At 34.3% G+C, this 25,881-nt stretch overlaps 1 protein-coding gene across 4 annotated transcripts in view; it reads left to right on the top strand.

The window, feature by feature from the left end:
* The window catches only part of SOS2 (SOS Ras/Rho guanine nucleotide exchange factor 2), a 91,239-nt gene that overhangs the window by 26,850 nt on the left and 38,508 nt on the right, over window positions 1–25,881 (top strand). For 3 of the 4 annotated variants that reach the window (XM_019451877.2, XM_053889399.1, XM_019451875.2), the window contains exons 3-8: window positions 1,563–1,694; window positions 2,587–2,751; window positions 6,756–6,959; window positions 10,120–10,263; window positions 13,177–13,287; window positions 17,083–17,181. In XM_019451877.2, coding sequence (XP_019307422.1) covers window positions 1,563–1,694; window positions 2,587–2,751; window positions 6,756–6,959; window positions 10,120–10,263; window positions 13,177–13,287; window positions 17,083–17,181 — 855 coding nt within the window. The remainder of the gene's footprint in view (window positions 1–1,562; window positions 1,695–2,586; window positions 2,752–6,755; window positions 6,960–10,119; window positions 10,264–13,176; window positions 13,288–17,082; window positions 17,182–25,881) is intronic. The other variant, XM_019451876.2, reaches the window with a different exon arrangement.

Below are 25,881 nucleotides of genomic sequence, written 5' to 3'. Positions count from 1 at the left end.
GTTAAATATACAGTATATCTAGCCTGTGCCCCAACAGTTTTACTCCTGAGTGTTGAATCTAGAGAAATGAAAATACATGTTCACAAAGAGACTTATACATGAATATCCAAGCAGTTTTATTCATAATAGCCAAAAATTGGAAACAACTCAAATTTCCATCACAAGAAGATGAATAAACAGATTGTGGTTGATTTATAAGATGGAATACTACTCAGTAATAAAATGAAAGAATGGGCTATTGATAATGTACAATAACGTATCTATAATTCAAAGATATTATATACAACAAAAAAGCCAAGCCTCAGAGAGTACATATAGTAGGATACGTTTCTGTGAAGTTCAGAAACGCTAAAATTAATGGTGATAGAAGTCAGGATGTGCCTATGAGGGGTGGGAGTGAGATGTTAGAATCTTTATTAGGGTGATGGTTACACAGGTGTAACCATTTTTCAAAATGTGTTGAATTGTACACTTAAGATCTGTGCATTTTACTGCATATAAATACTGCTTCAATAAAGGACTAATAAAAATCTTTTGGATATTTACTGTTTGATTAATATACAGACACACTTCTAAAAGATGTGTAAATTAGTGCTAAAATATTTGTATTGGCTCAGTTACATGGGAGTATTTTTAGATTTTTAGAAATACCTGTCAGCACAGCTTTCAAAAATTAACTTTTTTACTATACTGTTTACATCCTTTCTTTTGAATATTGTTTCTGTAATAAGGCAACAACTTCCAGTATGAAGGAAAATCTTAATTTGGAGTAATTGAGCTATTAATATTTTCAGGGACTCTTGGAATTAGAGTATTTGTTCCCTAGTCTCAGCTCTAAGAATTAGACATTAAGTATAAAAAAAAGCAAACTTCTCAATAGCTAAATATGCTAAAAGATGAGAGTATAATTTTTAAAATAGGAAGTCCTAAAAATTGGAGTTTGATTCAGTTATCATTAGTTCTCATTATTCATGCTAACCACTGGTTAAATTTTGATTAGTTGAGCCATAATAGTAACCTATAAGACTTAGATTATTTTTGCCAAGAGATGTATTTCCTTAAGACATTCTGAGCTTTGTCACCTACTTGATCCTCTAACAGGTACATGACATCTCTTATTTTTAAAATTCTTTATATTAAAGCTCTAAGGTTAGCAAAGGGAAAGTGACTGCATAATAATTATTAATAATGAGTTAACAACTTCTGCCAGGTAAATAGTTTTAATCCTAGGAGCCTTATGGTAAAATCACTGATGAGTATTTCATGCTGGCTTTAATCTCTCCTAATGTTACTGCTTTCTTCTAGTTCCAGTTCCATTTTAATTATGCTTATACTTAAAGCTTTCTGTTTAAAATTCACTTTATCTTTATTCATGGGAATTATGTAGGAAAAAATTTTGAAAGTCTTGTTGATCCTTTTAAAAAAGTAGTTCTTACAGGAATCAAAACATGTTGTGGCACTGTTATCTGCTAGCATTAAAGATGATAATAAAATTTAGTTTTGCATGAATTTTCTAGTTACGAACACTTCAATTAACAATAGTACTGCTATGATATTAACAGGAACGTGTTCAGAAGACGTTTCCTCATCCAATTGACAAGTGGGCTATTGCTGATGCACAATCTGCCATAGAAAAACGAAAACGAAGAAATCCTCTCTTACTGCCTGTGGACAAAATCCATCCTTCATTGAAGGTAGTAAAAACAAACATTGGGGGAGTTCTTTATAACAAATAGCAATTTATAAAGTATTGGTGTATTTATTTAGTATTTATATAGCACGGCCTATATAAGTCTGTTAATGTGTATGTGTATATACTTGTACATATACATATGTATATATATATTTCTTAATGTGTGTACAAATAAAAATAAACACACTCTAATAAAATCATATTGCCTTTCAAATAATATTAAAAGTTAATGATAAGCAATAATGCATCTTTGTGTCATCTTCTGATGAGTACTACCCCTGACTGACTCTCAACCTTTTGTTGATTAAGAAAATAATATATTGTCAAAAGCTATGGTGAGTTCAGAACTGTTTTCAAATATATCACAGATACATACATTGGAAAAAGTAGACTAGGGAATATTATTTAGTCAATAGAAAATACTTGGTGTATATGGATTTGAATGCCCCTGGGTAGCAATTTTGAGAGCCCCTAACTACCCCCCGTCACATGCACACATCTTCCCCTGAATAAAAACCACTGGCATTTGGAAATATTGGTTACAGGTCCTTGAAAATAGTAGATACTTGTCCAATGGGTTTGGGTAATGTATTAATTTAAGAGGTTTTCCATGAAGTCCTGACCAAGATTTCTATATTGGAATCAATAATCTCTTCTTACTTGATACTAAAGGCAGATTTGTTAGATTAGATGTCTCTTTAAAAAAAAAAAAAAAAAAAACTTCTGACACTGGGACCTATGGCTCATTCTATGTCCTTTGATATCTGTAAGTTTAGACATTTGGTCTATAGAAAGTTCTTTATAAGCAAAAATATTGGATAATTTTTTTAAGTGTTTAACTGATACGTGGTAGTCCCATTTTTTGGAATTAAATTGTTTATTTTTTTCCACAGGAGGTTTTAGGGTACAAAGTGGACTATCATGTATCCCTGTATATTGTGGCTGTACTAGAGTATATCTCAGCTGATATTTTGAAGTTGGCTGGTAATTATGTTTTTAATATCCGACATTATGAAATATCCCAGCAGGACATTAAAGTGTCAATGTGTGCAGATAAGGTAAGTGTTAAAAGGTATTTTTAACACTTGTATTTTTAACTTAACTTGAATAATAGTGACTATATGTCACTTCTATCTCTTTTTTATACATTAGTAATTTTTATAATTCCTTGTATTGGAATACATAAAAATGCTAGCTTTTTAGATAAAACATGATATTTCCAGGTTTTCAGCATATGACAGGATGGGAATCCCCCTCCTCTTTTTTTCCCCCCGGCAAGAGTCTTTTACCTATAGGAAAAAAACATCCAAAGCCTCAAACCAGTTTAGGAAAAATAGTTTGAATTTTATCTTTTTAGAAAGAGAATATAAAGAGAATCTACACAGAGCATTCAGGTACTTTTAAACAGAAGCAATTTTGAAAAACATACTTTTGGGCACAAGTAGAGAGCAAAAGACTTCAGTACTAATGTTTCTTCCTTTTGATAAATTATTTTGTTAGTTACCTTTTTCCTTCCTGGCTGTAAGCTACTGGGGGAAGAAATTGAGTCTCTTATTTATTTTCCTCTCTCCTCCTTTTTACTTTTTCTTTTTTTACATTTAAAAAAAATTTTTTTTTAACATTTTATTTATTTTTGAGACAGAGAGAGACACAGCATGAACGGGGGAGGGGCAGAGAGAGAGGGAGACACAGAATCGGAAGCAGGCTCCAGGCTCTGAGCCATCAGCCCAGAGCCAAATGCGGGGCTCGAACTCACGGGCCGTGAGATCGTGACCTGAGCTGAAGTCGGCCGCTTAACCGACTGAGCCACCCAGGCGCCCCATCTTTTTTTACATTTTAAATGAAAATTTTTGAGTATCTGTTATATGCCAGTCACTGTCCCAAGTGATGATAAAATACTGAATAAGACAGCAGTCCCTTGTGTTAGAAGGAGTTTATTTTAGTGGGAAATAAAAATATAAAAAAAAAATTGCAGCACAGTGTGATTAAAACTATTAGAAGTCAAAGGTGCAGTATAGAAAGTGTTGAACTCTGGCATGGGGTAGACCAGGAACACTTCATTGAGAAGATGCCTAAATTAGACCATTAAGGGTAAATGACCCCTACGACTTGGCACATGCCTGTATTTCTCTCCTTTGTATATCAGAATTACAAGAAAGCTTTTAAAGATTCTGATGACTGTATCTTACTCCCAAGAGGTTCTGATTTTCTTGGCCTGGGTTAGGACTCTAAGCCTGGAAATAGCTTGAAAGCATCCCAGGTGATTCTGATTTACAGTTATGGTTGAGATCTACTGTACTCTGAGATAGTCTCAAAAATGATTTTTCACTTGAATTTAATAGTAGAAATTCCTTGATATTTCTATTTTGACTTCTAAAATTATGATTGCAGCCTGTTTTTTACTTTTCTATCTCAGACTTTTAGATAAGTTACAAGTACTTCCCTGTGCCCTGAACCACTTGAGAGTAAGTTGCCAACGTAGTTTAGTGTGTCCTGCAAATGAAAACATTCTTCTGCATAACCACAGTCTGGCAATCAAAATCCAGGAAATTAATTTTGATACATTATACTATCTAATTTGCAGACCCCATTTAGGTTTTGCCAGTTGTCCCATTGGTGTCCTTTATAACAAAATGATCCAGTCCAGAATCAGTCATGTATCCTTCAGTCTGGAATAATTCCTCATTCTTCTTTAACTTTTGTGACCTTGGTACTTTTGAGGATTACTCTAGTTATTGTTTAAAATGTCCCTTACTTTAGTTTTTTCTGAAATTTTCTCTTTATTAGATTTGGGTTATAGATCTTTGGCAGGACTATCATAGAAGTAATGCTGTACTCTTCTCATTGCATTATTCACATGCCACACAATTTGATGTGTCCAATTACTGATGTTGTTCATTTTGATCACTTGATTAAGGGGTTGTCTTCCAGGCTTCTCTACCTTGAAGTACTATTTTCCCTTTTGTAATTAATAAATATTTTGTGGAATATTTTGAGATTGTGAATATCTTATTCCTCATTGTACTTGAAATGTATTCATTTATTTTAATATAGACCCATGGATTCTTACTTAATGTGCTGTCATCTGTTATTTCATTACTTGTTTTGATATTCAAATTGTCCCAGATCTGGCCAGTGGGAACTCCTTCAAGTTGGCTTCTCTGTCTGTATCCTTCTTTGAATACTTTGTTTTGACAGATATTCCAGGTTCAACTTTTCTTTATATGCTGCTCAAACCTGGAATTAGGCATTTTCTAAAAACTCCTGGTTCCTTTTAGTGGAGAATGGTACTTGGAAACCAAAATCTGGGTGCTACATAAGCTGTTAGGGTGTAAATGCTCTGGTCTCTTAGAGGCCAGAGTTGGGGCGTGTGTGTGTGTGTGTGTGTGTGTATGTGTGTATACATTATATACATGCATACACATACGTATTTATTTCTTCTCCATCTTTTTGTTGTTATGGTAGCCCAAGAAAACTAATACAAGTTGTTTATTTTCCGACATAGGTGATACGTTAGCACTAATCTACATTTAGGTGGAGGTGGACCTATAAAGTGGTAATTTAGCTCTGCTTAAAAGATAGTATTTTATTTACCTATTTTTGAGTGGTAGAACAGTTTTGAAGTAGAACATTTTTGGAAATCTGCTTTACCCTTCTCTTAGGCTTAGGCTTCTTCTTTTTTTTTTTTTTTTTTTAAAGTTTACTTATTTGTTTTGAGAGAGAGAGCGGGAGCCAGATAGGGGCAAAGAGAAAGGGAGGGAGCATACCAAGTAGGTTCCATACTGTCAGCACAGAACTCGATGCAGGTCTTGAACCCATGAACCATAAGATCATGACCTGAGCCGAAATCAAGAGTTAGACACTTAACCAACTAAGCCACCAAGGTGCCCCTCTCTTGGGCTTATGCTTGTAACTCAAGGACTACCTTGTGTCTACCGAAAAAGTATTATCTGTCTTTATATGAATTCACAGATCTCTCCAATCCAAAACTACTACCACAGGGTTCATTTTAGCTTCCCCTTTTTCATATTTGTAACTGCCTTCTCTGACACTGAGAAATCTGGCTCCCATTTTTTTAATATATTTTATTTGATCACTTCTCCTGTACATAACCAATCTGACAGTCCTATCTAATAACACTGGTATAGGCACCTTTCTTAACTCCTTAGTACCAGTTACTGGTATAGTAAATATGCATTAGAAAAGCATCATACTATGCTCTATCATGTGCTTCTACAATAGTGTCCTTTCATTTTTCTCCAAGTGCATACAGCTTTCCTTACAATAGGACAAGGAACTGGGGCGCCTGGGTGGCTCAGTCGGTTAAGCGTCCGACTTCAGCTCAGGTCACGATCTCGCGGTCCGTGAGTTCGAGCCCCGCGTCGGGCTCTGGGCTGATGGCTCAGAGCCTGGAGCCTGCTTCCGATTCTGTCTCCTCTCTCTCTGCCCTTCCCCCATTCATGCTCTGTCTCTCTCTGTCTCAAAAATAAATAAACGTTAAAAAAAAAATTTAAAAAAACCCCAAAACAATAGGACAAGGAACTACTACCATTTTGAACACCTATTTGCCAGACATAATAGTATGCATTTTATGTACATTACCTCATTGAATTTTTTCATCAGTTACATTTTACATGTAAGGAATCTGCTTTCAAAAGAATAAATAACTTGTCTGTAATCACAGGTGAGTAAGTGGTTGAACCGGGATTTTGGCTCAGATTGTTGTTCTTCAAAGGTATGCTCTTTTTGGCTTTTATATATGTGTGTTTATGTGTGTGTATGTATGTATATACACACATATATATGTATACACACACACATATATTTCACTACTAGGTTTATCTTTTTTCCATAAATGTTTATTTACTTTTGCATATCCAGTTTTATTTGAACATTTTTTCCCTTCAACTTTTCATATTTCTCTTATTTGAATTTTCTTATATAAATTAGCCTGTAAAACACAAAACTCATTGTTTAATAATGTTTTAATTCCAAGTACCTTGAGACCATTTTATAAAAGTGAGAAAAACAAGTTTATACGTTATTGATTTATATTTCTCAGGTTTTGATGGACATGTTTGATCAGGATGACATAGGTTTGGTTTCTCTCTGTGAAGATGAACCGAGTTCTTCAGGTGAATTAAACTACTATGACCTTGTCAGAACTGAAATTGCAGAAGAAAGGCAGTATCTACGGGAATTAAATATGATTATAAAAGTGTTTCGAGAAGCTTTCCTTTCTGACAGAAAGCTATTTAAACCTTCTGTAAGTACCTTTTTCGTTTGAAATACTATGTACCCCAAAAGTTAAATAGCAGCTTAAAATCATAAATAGTAACTTTTTATACTTTATGAGTATGTAAACCAGTATTCTTTTATGTGGTATTTATAGTTTTTAAAATATGTGAATTGTTATACTACGTTAAGGCCAGTGACAATGATAGTTAGACACAAGTGCATACAGCTACCCTTATTAGAAAGGGAGACTACACTGGAATGAAATCTTTTTCTGCTATGAGCTGTTTGAGGTTTATAGTCCTTCATTTGAAGATAGTGAAAAAGATGTATGGTCTACAAAAGAAAGACTTAATACTTTTTCATATCTTCTGGTAAATACTTTAAGGCAGAGGCTTAAAGTTTCAACAGTGGAACTTTTTTTATTATTATTATTTTTTTAATGTTTTATTTATTTTTGAGAGAGAGAGAGACAGAGTATGAGCTGGGCAGGGGCAGAGAGAGAGGGAGACAGAATCCACAAAGCAGACTCCAGGCTCTGAGCTGTCAGCACGGAGCCTGACGTGGCACTCAAACCCGTGAACCATGAAATCATGACCTGAGCTGAAGTCGGACACCTAACTGACTGAGCCCCCCAGGCGCCCCAACAGTGGAACTTTTTAAGAAAAAAGTTTATGCAGAATGCCACATAAACACAAGTAGAGCTGCTGTTGGAAAACGGGGTAGGAGTGGTGTGAATAGGATGGGAACCTTGTCATCTTTTTCTTACTTATGTAGCTTCTAAAGTCAACTTAAGGAATCCAGCTAGACAAATCCTGTCTCTCTTTTTTTTTTTAATATGAAATTTATTGTCAAATTGGTTTCCATACAACACCCAGTGCTCATCCCAACAGGTGCCCTCCTCAATATCCGTCACCCACTTTCCTCTCCCTCCCACTCCCCATCAACCCGCAGTTAATTCTCAGTTTTACTACTTGGCAATGAGAAAGAATGAAATATGGCCTTTTGTAGCAACATAGATGGAACTGGAGAGTGTTATGCTAAGTGAGATAAGTCATACAGAGAAAGACATGCCGTATGTTTTCACTCTTATGTGGATCCTGAGAAACTTAACAGAAGACCATGGGGGAGGGGAAGGGGGAAAAAAAAATTAGAGAGGGTGGAAGCCAAACCATAAGAGACTCTTAAAATCTGTCTTTTTAAAGATTTTTTTTCTTTCCTTCCTTTATCCCATGATTCATTTTTCCTTAGATATCTGTGTGTCTGCCCTTCACTTTAAATACTCAGCCTTTTTTCTACCTCGTGATTTCCTCCCCCAAATGACTATTATGTGAACGAATGTGCAGTGACTGAGTGTTTAAGACTAAGATGTGATTTTGCCTCTTTGATTATTTTCCAAAATCATGAGTTTCAGTGATAATTTAAGGTTTTTTAGTTGACATCTGTCCTTTTTTTTTTTTTTTTGTACGTATGTTTAGTTTAACGTTTGATAATAACTCCCACTGGACTTAAGTAATCAGCATTTTGTAATTTTCAAAATACTGTCCTATTTTATGTGCCCTTATAATACTCCTCTGAGTATTATCATCCCTAACTTACTGGTAAAGAAATTGACACAGGATGGTTATGACTTGGTAAGTTAGTTACAGAGGCTGAACTTGAATTTGAGTTCTTTTATACCACAGTGTCATTGAGTTCTACTTAAGAATAAAAACCTAACAGATGCTGATAGCTAATATTATTTTCTTTGCCTTTTCTGTGTCCCATTAGTTTTCATTCCTCAGGAATTAATTTTTATGGGATCTCTTTTTATTGAGTTAGTGCTGATTTGATAGAAAATTTCTATTATACTGAAAGCTCAAGAGAAAGTGACAGTCCCTTTTTCTCTTTTTCTAGATCTACTGTACCTTTTTTAGCATTTAGATATAAATTATCTATATTTACTGTATTTTTTCCACCGTATTTTTTTTTAATCTCAAAAGACTAAACTTTTGAGATAAAGACCACCTGAGACCAGAGCATAGTACTCAGCAAATATTTGAGGAGGATTAATATTAAAAGAATGAATGACTTAAAACTAATCTTAATTTACTCCTTTGGGCTCTACCCGTGTGTCTTCAAAAAGCTCAAGTTTGTGGAGGACCTAATATATGCCAGGAGCAGTTTGTAGAAATCATCTATTTAATCCTACTAAGAACCTTATTAAGAACCTTATGAGGGTAGATGTTAGTATACCAGCTGTGTGATCCTGAGCAAATTACTTACCTGCTCTGAGCTGGTTTCCTCATTTGTAAAAATGAGGATAATGATAGTACCTATCTAATAAGGCTGTTGTGAGATTACATGTCAAGTACTTATAATAGTGCCTGAAACATACTAAGTGACCTAATCCAGAGTCATTTATCTAGCAAGTGCGGGGCTAAGATCCATGCTGAGGTCTGTCAGGTTCTATAGCCTGTGATGTTTCCATTACGAGATGGAAGAGCGGGGGGCACTTGGCTGGCTTGGTTAGTGGAGCATGAGACTCTTTCTTGATCTTGGCGTTTTAAGTTCGAACCCCATGTTGGATGTGGAGATTACTTAAAAATAAAATCTTAAAAAAAAAAAAGATGGAAGAGTGAATGATAGGTGGCCATAACCTGCACAGTCAGTATAGGGTCTGTGTCCGAAGGACTTAACATTTCTTAATCCTGATGTAATTCACACATGAAAGCTTGAATGAAGTCTTTAATTCCTCCTCAAATTCAGGAGATAGGCTGACCGCAAATTGTGAAACTGGGTTGTATCTGGGTTAGGAATCAGACCTTCATTTTGATCCCAGCTTTTGTCATTAACCAGCTCTATAAGACTTTAATCAAGATTTTTAGCCTCTTAACCAATTTTAAAATACTCAGATGCCAGGATTCTTTATGAATGCATAGATTCATCCACAGTATGAGTTTTAGAATTATTAAACAAAACTATCTACAGTCTGTATTTTACAGTGAATTTACTATGTGTAATCCAATAAGTTTTTTATTTCACTTCTGTGTTCATGATTAACTTTTGCTTTGTTATAGAATATATCATGTCTTGTAATATATTAGTATGCATTGAGTGAAAATAAACCCTTAACACTTATAGTACTTATATTTTATAATTTTTAAACAGAATTTCAACTTCACATATCTTAACCTTTTTCTTTTTTTCAGGATATTGAAAGGATTTTCAGTAACATTTCAGATATACATGAATTGACCGTGAAACTTCTAGGTCTTATTGAAGACACAGTTGAAATGACTGATGAAAGCAGCCCTCATCCATTAGCTGGCAGCTGTTTTGAAGATTTGGCAGAAGTAAGTTTACAAAACTACTTGATAATTCTCATTAAAGTCCTAAATGGTGTATTAAGAAATTTAGTAAGATATTCTTTGTGAAAATTAGAGGATATTGCTGACTACTGTAAAACAATACTTAAGGTTTAGTCAGTAGCAAACTAAATTGTCTATATTTTTAGTGACACTTTTTATAGTGTATTTATGATGCTATTTATAGTGAAAGTTGGTTGAGTAGTAGCATTTAGGATTTTTTTAAATGGCATGTGCATTAAAGGTGAAAGAAAATAAATTTTATTGACCATAGCTATTTAGCTTTTGTAGATCTTGGTCTTAATTTCCAAAAATTGAAAAGGAAGTTTATGTTTCAATTTTTTTTTCCCCAAAGTGAAAATCATTTGTCTTTTAAATGATTATAAAAGTAATGTAGTTCATTGTAAAAATATTCAGGAAAATAAAGGCAAATAAAATGAAAATCACTCCATTTTGCAACACCCAGAGATAACTTATCCTTACAACATACATTACTTAATCCTTAAAAATGTTTTTCTATATGTACATACAAACTCATTTATTTACAAAAATAGGCTGTTGCTATTATATAATCTGCTGTTCTCAATACATCATGAACATTTTCCATGTTAATAGACTTACACATAATTTTTTTATATATTAGTTGAAGATTAGTTGACATGTTACATTAGATTATGTGTAAACTCAACAATTCTATACATTACAGTGTTCACTGCTATATGTGTAGTTAACCATCTGTCACCATACAACATTATTGTAATATTATTGACTATATTCCCTATGCTATACTTTTCGTCTCTGTGATTTGCTCCCATTATAACTGGATGTTTGTGCCCCACATCCCCTTCACCTGTTTCTCCAGTCCCACTACCCTTCCTTCAATACTGTTTTTGAAGTCTGAATTAGTAACATGTTATATGGAGATACAATAACATATTTTAATTCCTTACTATTAATAAGCATGTAAGTTGTTTCCATTTTTTGTTATTGTAAACAGTACTGTAACAAACGTATCTACATTGTCTTCATAGTCTAATAATTATTTTAGGATGTATTCCTAGAAATGAAATTGTAGTACTAAAGACTAGGAAATTTTTAGAACTTGGAAACACTTTGCCAAATTTACTTACAGGTAAGTTCTAGTATATGTGGCTCTTTTTTCCCCACACCTTCACTAAGTCCAGGTGTTATTCCATTCATTTTGGTCAGTCTAATGAGAAAAAAAAAAAGAGCCTCATTCTTCAATTTGTTTTAATTTTTAAACTAATCATGTTGAACATCTTTGTATACTCGTTGGCCATTTTTATTGCTTTTGGAAAACAGGGTTTTAAAAGCGCTTTCTTTAGTTTTCATGTAAAAAGATTTTCTTACTTTATAATCTCTGCCTCTATTTTTGAAAATATACGTTACTTTTATTATATCCATTTTGTAGATAATGAAACTGATAGTATAGAAAGATTTCAGTTACTGATACCTAAGCCAAATATTCAGTCTTGGTTCTTTTTAGAAAGTTTTTATATTATAATATCTTAGCATATTAATCTGTAGTCTGGTTGCTTGCTGTTTTCTTAAAGATATCATTATTCAAAAACATGTATTTTCTAATTTTCATTTTGTTTTTTATTGTAGTAAAATATATATATATATATATATATATAACATAAAATTTGCCATTTTAACCGTTTTTAAGTGTACAATTCAGTGGCATTAATTAAATTCACAATATTATACGACCATTACCACTATCTTTTTCCGAAACTTTTTTATTAGCCCAGACTGAAACTCTGAACTCATTAAGCAGTAGTTCCCTATATCTTCCCTCCCTCCTGAGCCCTGGTAACCTCTAATCTACTTTGTGTCTGTGTGAATTTGCTGATTCTAGATACCGAATCATAACAATATTTGTTCTTTTGTGTCTGCTCATTTCACTTAACATGTTTTCAGGGTTCAACCATATCATGACATGTATCAGAACTCATCCCTTTCTATGACTAAATAATATTCCATTGTATGTATATATCATGTATTGTTTATCCATTTATTTGATGATGGACACTTTTGGTGTTTCCATCTTTTGATTATAGTGGATATTGCTGCAGTGAACATTGGCATACAAGTATCTGTTTGAGTCTTTTTTCAGTTCTTTTGGGTACATATCCAGTAGTAGAATTGCTGGGTCATAGGGTAATTTTTGTTTAGCTTTTTGAGGAACTTGCTGTTTTCCACAGGGGCTACACCATTTTATATTCCCACTGGTAGTGGATGCGGATTTCAGTTTCTATGCATCCTCGCCAATATTTGTTATTTTCTGAAAAACATACTATATTTTTAAAATACAAAAATGAAACAAATCTCTGAGTTCTATACTTTGAGGATACGGATTATTATCAAATAATAGGAATGTATTTAAATATAAACATTGTACAACATATGGGGAGTTTCTGCTTTGTTATTTTACTGTATATTAGTCTTTGCTTTCTTTTTCTAATTTTGAAAAGTGTGGAGTGGATAAAACAGTGGTACATTTTGCTTCCTTGGAAGTATCCTAAGTATAAATTCATTTCAATCTAGGTAAGCCTAACTGAAATTTCAAATCCCAACCTTCTTTTACTAATAAATCCTCCCTATTTACTGGGGATAAATGTGCATAAGCACTAAGTTTGATAACTTCTGACCACAGATTCAGTCACCTATTTTAAGACCTCAGCATCTATCACTCAAGATCATTACTTACATTTAAAAAAATTTCCTGGTTATTGTTTGCCCCTTAAAAGTAGAGAGCAAAAAGTTCTGAAACTTAGTTGAAGACTTGATAAAAATTTGCCATTAAGTAATCTGTGCCATATTAGTAGAAAAGATGTTCTTTTAAACCTAACACATTCTCCTTTTTAAACAAAATAGGAGCAAGCATTTGATCCTTATGAAACATTATCACAGGATATTCTGTCTCCAAAATTTAATGAGCATTTCAGTAAGTTGATGGCCAGACCTGCAGTGGCTCTACACTTTCAGGTAAACTTAAATTGAATGTTATTTTTTTTATAAAGCAACTAAAGAAATATTTCACCATCTTATCCTTCAAATATTTGTAGTTCTAGAATCTTTTCATAAAGCACATAAGGAAATAATTTGCAAGTACTTCAAAATATGTTCACTGTTAGCTTATTTTAGATTGTCTTCTATTTTTGTCTTGAGTTCTTTCAGTCTGTCCTTAATGTAGAAATCTTTTCTAGAATATTATTATACATTCTGATTGCTACAAGAATATGGCACATTCTAGGTCTGGGATATAGAGATTAATATGCAGAGCTATTTCAGGATCTTACTCCCCACAGGAATAAGAAATCATAAAGAGTAGAGAATTCCCTAGAACAGAAATCATAAAGAGTGGAGAATATCCTCATGTAATGTCCATACACTATCCAAGTCCGGTGGATATTTTTATTTCATATTTATGCCTGTAGTATTTGTTAGTCCCTTCCTTGTTCTTTTGGCTCCCATGATACTTTGTCCTCATTTTTATCTTACTTTGTTGATTTCTTCTTAGTCTCCTTAATTGTAGATGTTTTCCAATTTCTGTTATCAGCCCCTGCTTTTCTGCCCCTCTGTGCTTTCCTTGGGTAAGTTTATCTGTACATTTTGCTTCAGCTGTTGACTATATGCTAATGACTTCCTATCTGTATTTTCAAACTGCTGTCTTTGGAGCAGTGTGTGTGTGCGCGCGCGCGCGTGTGACTGTACACTTTCATATAACCAGCTGCCCTTTGAGCTAATTCACTTGGATGTCTCACAGGCAATTCAAATATAATGTGTTCAAAACTGAACTTACCATCCCTCTGCCTTCATCAGTGTGAATTCCCTTTATTGTCTCCTACTTCTACTCAACACTGAGTAATTTGTCAACTTGGAATAAAAATGACACCTAATTCTCAAAATTTACTTCAATGAAGGAATAGTTTTCTTAAGCTAAATATTCTATATTCATATAAGCCATAAAGTAAACATTATGTAAATGGGACAGTCTGCCTGTAAGATCTTTGCATTTCTTGTTTCATTCCTATTTTATTAGGAGTTCTTACTGTGCGATTTGAATGTTTAGGACCCAGTTATTTAAGCTATTGCTGCAGATATGAAATGAAATTCAAAGACTTAGATTAAACCCTTTTCAGGCCAAACTCACTTGTACTGTATTAACTTTAAAAAGACTCATTCAGTGTAAAGTGAAGAAGGTAATGCTTCGTTAAGAAAAACAGAAAACAAAAAACTTGTTTAGAAGATGTATAGCACACTTTAAGAACATGAGCTCTGGAGTTAGAACTTCTGGCTTTGGGCCAGTCAGTAATTGTGTTATCTTGAGCAAGTCACTTAATCTCTGAGACTTTGTTTGCTCATTTGTGAAATGATCATAATGTATATCTCTTATGGTTTTAAACTGTAAAAACCAAATGGGAATACACTAAGCACATTTGGCACATGTTAAATAGTCAAACATTTGCTTGTGTGATTTATAGTTCTTACACTATAAATATACATTGCATTAGCACTTGAGAATATGCTTTAGTAGCCATTTCAGTGCTAATTAACAATATAGATGATCTTTGTAGACTTAATTTTAAGTTTCATCTTGGTTCCAGTTAAAGCATTATATATAAAATATATGAAAATATATCGAGTGATTGACATCACTTTCATTAATTGAATGGTGAAAGAAATTAATCTTTAGGAAAGTAAGTTGACTGTGCATCTTATGTTAACAAGTCCATTGAACAAATTATAATTTAACTTCAGTGAACAATTTATGAGAATGATGGCAGTGTTTGTCTATGAGGATATTTTCACTTTTTTTTTTTTTTTGTAAAGTTTATTTTTATTTTTCGAGAGAGTGAGTAGGGAAGGAGCAGAAAGAGAGAGAATCCCAAGCAGGCTCCACACTTTCAGCACAGAGCCCTAGATGGAGCTCGATCTCACGAACCGTGAGATCATGACTTGAGCCAAAGTCAAGAGTCGGACACTTAACCAACTGAACCACCCAGGCACCCCTTGCCTATGAGGATACTTTCAAAAGCATCATATGAGATTTTTTCCTCCTTTATTGCTGTTTTCTATATTTATCTAATGAGGAGAAATACTAGTTTAAGTCAACCTTAATGACATTTAAAATCAATATGAGTGACTTGTAAATCCCTTCTAAATTTTAAAAAATCATTTATTCTGTGGACGATTAGTTTTCAAAACTGGGATATACCTAACCCTAGCTATTCACTAAGATTTTTCAGGTGATATAAGGGCACAGACAGCTTTCAGGGAATCAGTTTCTAGCCTACCTGCTACCTTGTTTGTGTTTTTGCATTTTCTCTTCCAACTTTCCTTACACATTACCCTTGCCAGCAATATTTAATTTCCCATTATGCATTGATCCAAAGTATAAAAACCTGCAGGGTCCCAGCCAGGGAGAACACAAAACTTTTGCTTTTGAAGAATTCATTGAGTGCAAAACAAAAAGGTTTCAAATAGCAGGAGGTGGGTTTAATTGTGTTAAAAATTCTCAGTAGCTAAAATGTCATGTCATATCTCTGTCTTGTATCTAACTATCCGAGGATTAAGAAGTAAGATGTCTGTTACAAGGGTGAATATTAACTTCCTAAAAGAAAAGTACCTCATCTTTTTTTTTTAAGTTTTTAATGTTTGTTTATTTTTGAGAGAGAGAGAGACAGAGCATGAGCAGGGAGAGGGGCAGAGAGAGAGGGAGACACAGAATTTGAAACACACTCCAGAGTCTGAGCTGTCAGCAGATCCCAACGCGGGGCTCGAACTCACAAACTGTGAGATCATGACCTGAGCTGATGTTGGACACTTAACCGACTGAGCCACCCAGGCACCCCGAAGAGTACCTCATCTTTCATTGGACATTGAAATAATGGAGAGGGAAGGCTTGTGACGTTCTCATACCTGGATGCACTATGTTAGAAGCAGTTATAGATTCTTTCAGATGGTTTCTGTACTTGAGACTGTGACATTAACGTGTATTTGAACTTAAGAATGCAGCCAAGACTTTTTGAAGACATTGTCTGATCTAGCTGTTTATTTTGACAATGAAGATTGGCTTTGTCAATGTAGTTATATGAGAGATGTTTTTCATAAAATAAGGTAAATTTGAAGTTTATTTAATCATTGTTTGGTGAAACATATTTAAATCACGTTTATAGTATGCAACATTCCAAAAAATACATCCTTTGTAATCACTTAAAATATTTCAAATGATGATAACAAAAATGTGCAAGAGGATACATAGCTTTCAAAAATCTTTTAGGGTTTCGGGAAGCCAAAACTTTTGAAAAAAAAGTTGTATAGGACTATTGTGAAAGTTATTTTGGCTGTGTAAGAGATGAAGAAATGTATATATCTAATAACTTAAAGGACGAAAAAACCCTTGACTTTATAGCGCTTCTCTTTCCATATAGAACATGATTTCCATTATTGTTTTGGTAAAGTCTGTTATCTTATATCTTTAAAAGTTTTTTGTGTTAAGGGGCACCTTGGTGGCTCATTCGGTTAAGCGTCTGACTTCAGCTCAGGTCATGATCTCATGGTTCCTGAGTTTGAGCTCCATGTTGGGCTCTGCGCTGACCACATGGATCTGTTTGGAACTCTCTCTCCCTCTCTCTCTCTGCCCCGTCCCCACTTGCACACGCGCTCTCTCTCTCTCTCAAAACAAATAAACTTTAAATAAAAAGTTACTTGTGTTAGGCACTGCTGTTGTACATTCTTGATACCAGAGATATACTGTTACATCTTTTTACTTTACAGTCCATTGCTGATGGTTTTAAAGAGGCAGTTCGTTATGTCCTTCCACGCCTTATGCTGGTGCCTGTATATCATTGTTGGCACTATTTTGAATTATTAAAGGTAAGATGAAGTCTTCCTGAACCGAAAGTACTTGCATTTATGAGGCTTAAGAACTAGTTTTAATCTGGTCATATTATTTTTCATACTTTCTATTCATAAAAATAAAAGTACCTTAAATGTCTACTTTCTTTTCCATGGATAAAAGCCTATGTTTCTTGTCTTCATATCATTTCCAAGTGGTAGAGAGAGGAAAATATGTCTTTATCTGTCATTTCGTAATACAGAATTTCAAAGTACTAATATAGAGATTACTTTTTCATTAATTTTTGAAGGCACACAATAACAGTGATTTGCCTCTTACGTTAATTAGTAAAATGCAAAACATTGGTCTAAATTTCCATCATTTTAACTTATTAAGAAAAGCACTTCTTTTTTCCATACAGTATAGTATTCTTCCTCTCGTAGCTAGAACCCAAGCAACATATAAAAAGAATTACAGTAAAACTTGAACTCTTTTTAAAGATCAGTAAACATAAAAATATATTGAATTGTTAAAGGTTCTAACAAATAAAGTATAAACTTATTAAACTTAGTAAATTATATTACATGTAGAAAAATGTAAAATATAAACATGTTATATAATAAATGAATGTATAAACACACCAGAGGTAAACCACAATGCCGACTTGAATGGCACTTACTTACATGCTTTTCTTTACAGTTTAACCATATATATACATAGATATATGTATACATATATGTATGTATACATATACATCTATGTATATATATATCACTAAAAATTATATAGCCTGTTTCTGAACTTGATATAAATTAGTTCATATTATATATATTATTTTGTGTCTTGTATCTTCTCTTAAAGTAATATTTGTAAAATTTATTGATATTGTATGTTTTTCTAGTTTTTCTTCCATTGTTTGAATAAATTGCAAATTTATTTATCCTTTCCTAGCTGATGAACAGTGTTTTGCTATTGCTGATAACGCTTGATATGTACATTCTTGTACATATCTCTTGGTACATATGTGCATGCATTTTATTTCTCTAGAGTATATACTAAAAGATGAAATTGCTTGGTTATAAGATGTGCATATTTTCAAATGTAATAGATAATGCCAAGCAGTTTTCCAAAGTAGGTTGTACACTTTACACTCTTAAGAGAATGGATGAGTGTTTATGTTGCTCTTTATGCATATTTTCAGACTTTTAAATTAATGGTCATCTTGTATATTTATAATGGTATCCGGTGTTTTTAATTTATATTTTCTTGATTATTAATGAGCTTGAGTATATGTTTATTGGCCTTCTAGATAACTATTGTAGTTTTATTGAAGTCTTTTGCCATTTTAAATATCTTCTCTCCTGTGGCTTGTCTTTGCATTCCATATTTCTATTTGTTATTATTGTTGTGCATTAATTAAAAGTGAGTATATTCTATATTTAATCTAAGGGTTATAGTTTCACTGATGAGATACGGGTGGTTTCTCATTATTTATTCCTTGAAGCCTTTAAAGCACTACTACTTAGTTACAAAAGAATATCTGCTGCCTTTAGACAGGCATCACAATTCGTGAGTGTATGTTTCTTTTTCTACTCCACGTTCCTTTTGCACTTTAACTTGATCTTTAGGACTGTTACCCAAGTCAGCATGTGGAGATAGATATTTTCAGGGTACCATACATCCTCATTTCTCTATGTCTTAGCTACTGATCTTCATTGACTCCAGCTAACATCTAGGACTTTTGTCTACTTTCAGATTAGTTCCCTTTTTCATTTGTAATTTCAAAATATCTTGCTTAGTAAAATTTTCTTCTGCAGCATTTTTTTAAAAAGTTTTTAAAGTTTACTTATTTACTTTGAGAGAGAGTGTGTGAGCAGGGGAGGGGCAGAGAGAGAGGGAATCCCAAGCAGGCTCCGGCTGTCGCAGAGCCCAGTGTGAGGCTCAGTCTCACAAACCTTGAGACCATGACCTGAGCTGAAATCAGGAATCGGACGTTTTGCCCACTGAGCTATCCAGGCACCCCCTTCCACATTTTAAATTACTTTTTAGAAGCTAGGCATCTTTCTGCGTAAGTATTTTGTACATCTCCTTTAGGATACCAAGTTGTTATTTTAGATAACCTGTTCAGACTTTTTCCATCTAACTCTTTAGTAATAATATTAAAGCCAGAATAACTCTGTATCTTGTAGGTACCTAGGCAAGGAATTCATTTGATGATTTCTAGTGAGAAGCTATCTCAAGAATTCTTTTTGGGGGCACCTGGGTGGCTCAGTCAGTTAGGCATCCGAGTTCAGCTCGGGTCATGATCTCGCAGTTCACCAGTTCGAGCTCCGCATCGGGCTCTGTGCTGACAGCTCGGAGCCTGGAGCCTGCTTCGGATTCTGTGTCTCCCTCTCTCTGTTCCTCCCCCACTCGCACTCTGTCTCTCTTTCTCTCAAAAATAAGCAAAGATTTAAAAAATTCTTTTTTTTTAAAGTTTATTGATTTATTTTGAAAGTGACAGAGACCATGCAAGCAAAGGAGGTGCAGAGAGAGGGAGAGAGAATCCCATGTGGGATCCCATGTGGGGCTCTATCCCATGAACAGCGAGATCATGACCTGAGCTATAACCAAGAGTCTGATGCTCAACTAACCAAGCCACCCAGGTGCCCCTCAGGAATTCTTCTTTATGAAGTCTTATTACCCATAATGTGTGATGCTAAAGTTTTTGAGCACAAATTGGTGAACATCTTTATTCTCAATGTCTCTGTGGAGACAAACGGATCTCTAAAGAGCTCATAAAAATAATTGCAGCCTTCATTATGAATAATATATTGTCTGCCCTAGGTATATACTTAGATTTCTAAAATTTTTTGGAGAATGTTCATGTCTAATTGGAAGTCCTATCATTAGTCTTATAATTGCCTTCTAGTATGTGCCAATATTTAAAATCCTTGTTTGACTTTATAACTGAAGCTTACTTTTTTTCCCTATCTGGATGATTGGTTTTTAAAATCTTCAAGGTTAGGGCACCTGGGTGGCTCAGTCATTTGAGCGTCTGACTTTTGCTCAGGTCATGATCTCACAGTTCGTGGGTTCAAACCCTGTGTTGGGCTCACTGCTGTCAGCACAGACTCCAGTTTGGATTCTCTGTCCCTTCTCCCTCTGTCCCTCCTCCATTTGTACTCACTCTCACTCTCTCTCAAAAATAAATAAAACATTAAAAAAATTAAAATGTTCAGGGGTGCCTGGGTGGCTCAGTCAGTTGGGCGTCCGACTTCGGCTCAGGTCATGATCTCAGTCTGTGAGTTCGAGCCCCGCGTCGGGCTCTGTGCTGACAGCTAAGAGCCTGGAGCCTGCTTCGGATTCTGTGTCTCCCTCTCTCTCTGCTCCTCCCCTGATCATGCTCTGTCTCTTTCTGTCTCAAAAATAAGTAAAAACATTAAAAAAAACTGACTTATCTTGAGACTGATCCTGGTAGCTGTTTTGCCACCAGTTAATCACTGGATTCCATGTCCTCGTAATTGGGACTGAAGTTGGTCAGCTAATTAAACGGTCATTTTGAATATTATATACATTTCATTCTCATAAACACACACAAAACCCCTATAGATCAACATTTGTATGTATTTATGCGCTAATCTGTTGACTTAGGATAAAATCTTTTCTTTGACTGTGAATCTTTCTTATATCACAAAAATTATCTTCTGTGATTTCTATTTTCCATTTATTTATTTTTTATAATGCGTGTTTAAGTTTATTTATTTTGAGAAAAAAAAGAGAAGGGTGGAGGGGTGGGCAGAGAGAGGGAGACAGAGAATCCCAAGCAGCCTCTGCACTGTCAGCACAGTCAAAACAGAGCCCAATGTAGGACTTGAACTCACAAACTGTGAGATTATTACCTAAGCTGAAACGAAGAGTCCGTCACTTAACCAACTGAACCACCCAGGTGCCCCTCTATTTTCCATTTCTTTTAGATGGTACATGAACTTGAAGATGTTTGTAAAACAATCTGAGTGCAAAAACCTAGGTTTTCATAATTTTTCCAAAATTTTTATGTCATTTTTCTTATACCTTTTTAAAGGAGCTTGCCTTTAAAATTATTTGAGTTTTTGTATAAATATCTCCTTTTATACTCCTATTTCTTTGACTTATGTAGTGAGTAATTGAATTACATAATTACGATATAGGCACAACTTGCATAAACATATTTGAAACATACACTGATTCTTGGTAAGCATACGATTCAATTAGTGGGATCACAAGGGCCCAAATATTGTAGAATGTGGTCCAGTTATTAGCATTTATTGTCCTGTGAGAATCATTCTTTATGTTATATAGTGGGAGTGATCCACAATAAGAAATGCATATAACATCAGATCAGTGTATATGTACGTATGTGTACACACACACACACAAACGTATGAAACAAAAACTTTCATGAAATGCTACTTAACATTTCGTGCTGTGTCTGTTTATATTCTGTTCTGTTTCTTTTAAAAAATGGTGGTGATCCACTAATGGATTATGACAGGCAGTTTGAAAAATACTGAAATAAGGAGTATTTCTAAACACAAGCTAAATGGATTATCACATGAGCAGATGAGAAACTACTTTTTACTCTTAAATCTTTTCTGACTGTGATACTATTGTTTTTTTTTTCTTTTTTTGCTGTTTATTTTGAGAGAGAGAAGATGACATGAGTTGGGGAGAGGCAGAGAGAGAGGAGGAGAGAAAGAATCTCGAGTAGGTTCTGCACTGTCAGCACAGAGCCCAATGTGGGGCTCAGTCGACATGGGGCTCAGTCTCATGAACTGTGAGATCAGGACCCGAACTGAAATCAAGAGTCATTCAACTAAGTTACTTAGGTGCCCCTGATACTGTTGGTTCTTTAAAACATAAAATTGTTTGTAATTACGGTAAAATATACATAACATGAAACTTACCATCTTAACCATTTTAAGTATGCTAAGTATGTTGTTATGGAGCCATTGTGTGACTGGACATTTGGGTAACTTCTATTCTTTGGCTATTGTAAATAATGCTGCTGTGAATATGGGTACACAGATATCTCCTCAAGAGTCTGCTTTCAGTTCTTTGAGATATATACCCAGAAATGGAATTGCTGAATCAGATGGTAATTCTATTTTTAATTTTTTGAAGAATCACTGTACTTTATCCCATAGCACTATACCATTTTACATCTCCATCAGCCATGCACAAGCATTCCAGTTTCTCCACATCCTCATCAACACTTGATATTGTCTGTATTTTTTTAAATGTTTATTAGTTTTTGAGAGAGAGCATGGCGGGGAGGGGCACAGAGAGACAGAGACACAGAATCTGAAGCAGGCTCCAGGCTCTGAGCTATCAGCACAGAGCTTGACATGGGGCTTGAACTCACTAACCATGAGATCATGACCTGAGCTGAAGTCAGACATTTAACCAACTGAGGCACCCAGGTGCCCCTGTAATTTTGGTTTTTTATAATAGCTGTCCTAATGAATGTGAGGTGGTATCTCATTGTGGTTTTGATTTGCATTTCCCTAATGATTAGTAATGGTGAGCATCTCTTCATATGCTTGTTAGTCATTTGTGTATCTTCTTGTGATAAATACCTATTTAAATCCTTTGCTATTGGGGGGGGGGTTACATTTTTGTTGTTGTGTTATAGGAGTTCTTTATATATTATGGATATTAGTACTTTATCATATATATCAGATGCAAATATTTTCTTCCATTCTGTAGATTGCCTTTTTGTGATATTGTTTGGCTCAAGTACTCATCCAAATGAAATTTCATTTCATGTTAAGCTTCCTTTGGGAAGAGAACCATAAGAAAGAAAGCTAGGCCAGTGTAACTTAAGGCTGTCACATTCCTTAGGGAATAGAAAGCACAATCCTGGAGCAGTTTTAAACCTGTTTTAATCTGAAGTATTTGCTTCAGTCATATACCAAGGAATATTTATTTGTGGACATAGCATTTAAATATTATTCAACTTTTGGGGCGCCTGGGTGGCTCATTCGGTTAAGCATCCGACTTCGGCTCGGGTCGTGATCTCATAGTTCGTGAGTTCGAGCCCCGCGTCGGGCTCTGTGCTGACAGCTCAGAGCCTGGAGCCTGCTTCACATTCTGTGTCTCCCTCTCTCTCTCCCCCTCCCTGCTCATGCTCTGTCTCTCTCTGTCTCAAAAATAAATAAACATTAAAAAAATTAAAAAAATAAATAAATATTATTCAACTTTTATTTCCCAGAACCAGAATTTATGATAAACAAAATAGAAAATGACTACATAAAGAGAAATTATGGTATATCACATATAGTTTACTTGAAATTACTTTACAGTAAATTGTTATATTATTGTTATTCGTAGCAGTACTTTAAAGTTCATCTTATAGGTAATATATTTCTTTTTGGTTCTTTTCAAATTTAATCTTTCTGAGGTTGATGACAAACTACTTTCATTTTTTAATTTTTTTCCTCAGATAAATTATAGATTTTTTTTCTTAATACATAATTCAATCCTTATGTAAGAGGAACAAGAAAAAAATAATTCATTTCCTGGTTTATAAGTAACTTTGTTATTTTCTAGCATATTCTATGTTTATTCTTCTGTTGGTAAGAACTTATCTGGTCTCACTTCAGAATTGATGTGTTCAAGGCCAAGTAACATTCTTTGCTTCTCTGGTCATTCCTTGGAAATTTAGTCATGGAAAGAATAAAAAGTGTCCTGTCAAGAGAACATAATCCTTCTTAATTTAATTTAAAGCTTAACAGGAAGACCTATTAGTAATAATTCTAATGAGGCTCATTGGGAAAGAGAAGACAATATTTTGATATGAGACGATTGAGTTTCTTTAGGAAATACTTTTTTACTTTGAAAAACAGAGAAAAGGTGCAAAAATAGTATAGTGTGCTCCCTTCACCTAGGTTCACTAATTCTTAAGACTATGTAACATTTGCTTTGTCACTGGCTTTGTGTTCCTGTGTGTGAGTGTATTATAACATTAAGACCTTGAGATAATTTCTATTAAGAGAAATGTTCTATCTATTGAAAAAGACTACAAGAAATATTTTGCTACATAATTAGTATTCTTTCAGTGCTGACACATGATTCAAGGACATCCTAAGGAAGATAATGCATTTTTTTTCAAAGCATATAAAGAAAAGTGATAGGTTTTAATGAGTTGAATTCTCACCAAATTACTAAAACACTATTTTTATGAAAATGTTGAGAGAACTTTATTATTACAAAAAAAGAATTGATCACATATATTATTTCACACCAAGACTGCATTCCCAGTATAATGAATTAGAAACAAATTTATAATTTATTATAATTTACCTTCAGGCACACAGACATCCATAGTAGATACAGCATTTTTATAGGAATTCAAGAGAATCATGATAAGTATTTCAAGAAGTCTCATAAAGAAAAAACTTACATGGTGTGTAAAATCTCGGGATATACTTATAGACAAGTAAGGAGAATAATGATTATCAAGTAAGCAAGGAATATATTCTTTAGTCAAGTTCATAAGAGACTACATCTTTTTAAAAAATTTTATTTTTTATTTTTTAAAATTTACATCCAAATTAGTTAGCACTTAGTGAAACAGTGATTTCAGGAGTAGATTCCTTAATGCCTCTTACCCATTTAGCCCATCCCCCCTCCCACAACCCCTCCAGTAACCATCAGTTTGTTCTCCATATTTATGAGTCTCTTCTGTTTTGTCCCCCTCCCTGTTTTTGTAGTCATATGAAGTCATATGATTTTTGTCTTTCTCTGACTAATTTCACTTAACGTAATACCCTCCAGTTTCATCCACGTAGTTGCAAATGGCAAGATTTCATTCTTTTTGATTGTCAAGTAATACTCCATTGTATATATATACCACACTTTCTTTATCCATTCATCCATCGATGGACATTTTTGGGCTCTTTCCATACTTTGGCTGTTGTTGATAGTGCTGCTATAAACATGGGGGTGCATGTGTCCCTTTGAAACAGTATACCTGTATCCCATGGGTAACTGCCTAGTAGTGCAATTGCTGGGTTGTAGGGTAGTTCTATTTTTAGTTTTTTGAGGAACCTCCATACTGTTTTCCAGAGTGGCTGTGCCAGCTTGTATTCCCAATAAGATACTACATCTTAATGAAAGATCATTTCCACTTTATTGCTTAGTTTAGGCATATATTGAAAGGGCATTTCTCTCCTTGACCTCTTTTCCAAAGCACACCAACTTCATTTTATTTCTTAAACTGTGTAATTATCCAGTTTGTTTTAACATTGAGGGGGTCCCCTTCAACTCATGGTCACCAGATTTAGGCAGAAACCAGTGTTTTGCATAGTGTCTGGATCATTGTAGATAGGCAGTGAGTGTAGTGCGCAGCAAAAAACATGAACCCTGGAATCGGAATTTCTGGGTTTGAATGCACTCTGCTGTTCATCTTGGGTGAATTACTTAACCTTTCTGTACCTTGGTTTCTTCATTTGTAATATGTATAATCACAGAGCCTGTCTTACAGAGTTGTACCAAAGATTAAGTAAGGTAATGCATAAAAGAGAGCATGCATAGAGTAAGAACCAAGTAAATGTGTATTGCTGTTATTTGTCTAAACATTTAACAAAATTATAAGTATTTATACAGTAGTCATTCATTCTAATTACCTTTGGATATCTACCATGTAGTATACTAAAAATGAATAGGGGCTCCTGGGTGGCCCAGTTGGTTGAGTGTCTGACTGTTGGTTTCAGCTC

This window comes from Panthera pardus, unplaced genomic scaffold (genome assembly GCF_024362965.1).
Source record: "Panthera pardus isolate Hobbes unplaced genomic scaffold, ASM2436296v1 HiC_scaffold_24, whole genome shotgun sequence".
Taxonomy (NCBI): domain Eukaryota; kingdom Metazoa; phylum Chordata; class Mammalia; order Carnivora; family Felidae; genus Panthera; species Panthera pardus.
The sequence above is the reverse complement of the archived record's forward strand: the minus strand, read 5'-3'. Positions and strand labels throughout refer to the sequence as shown.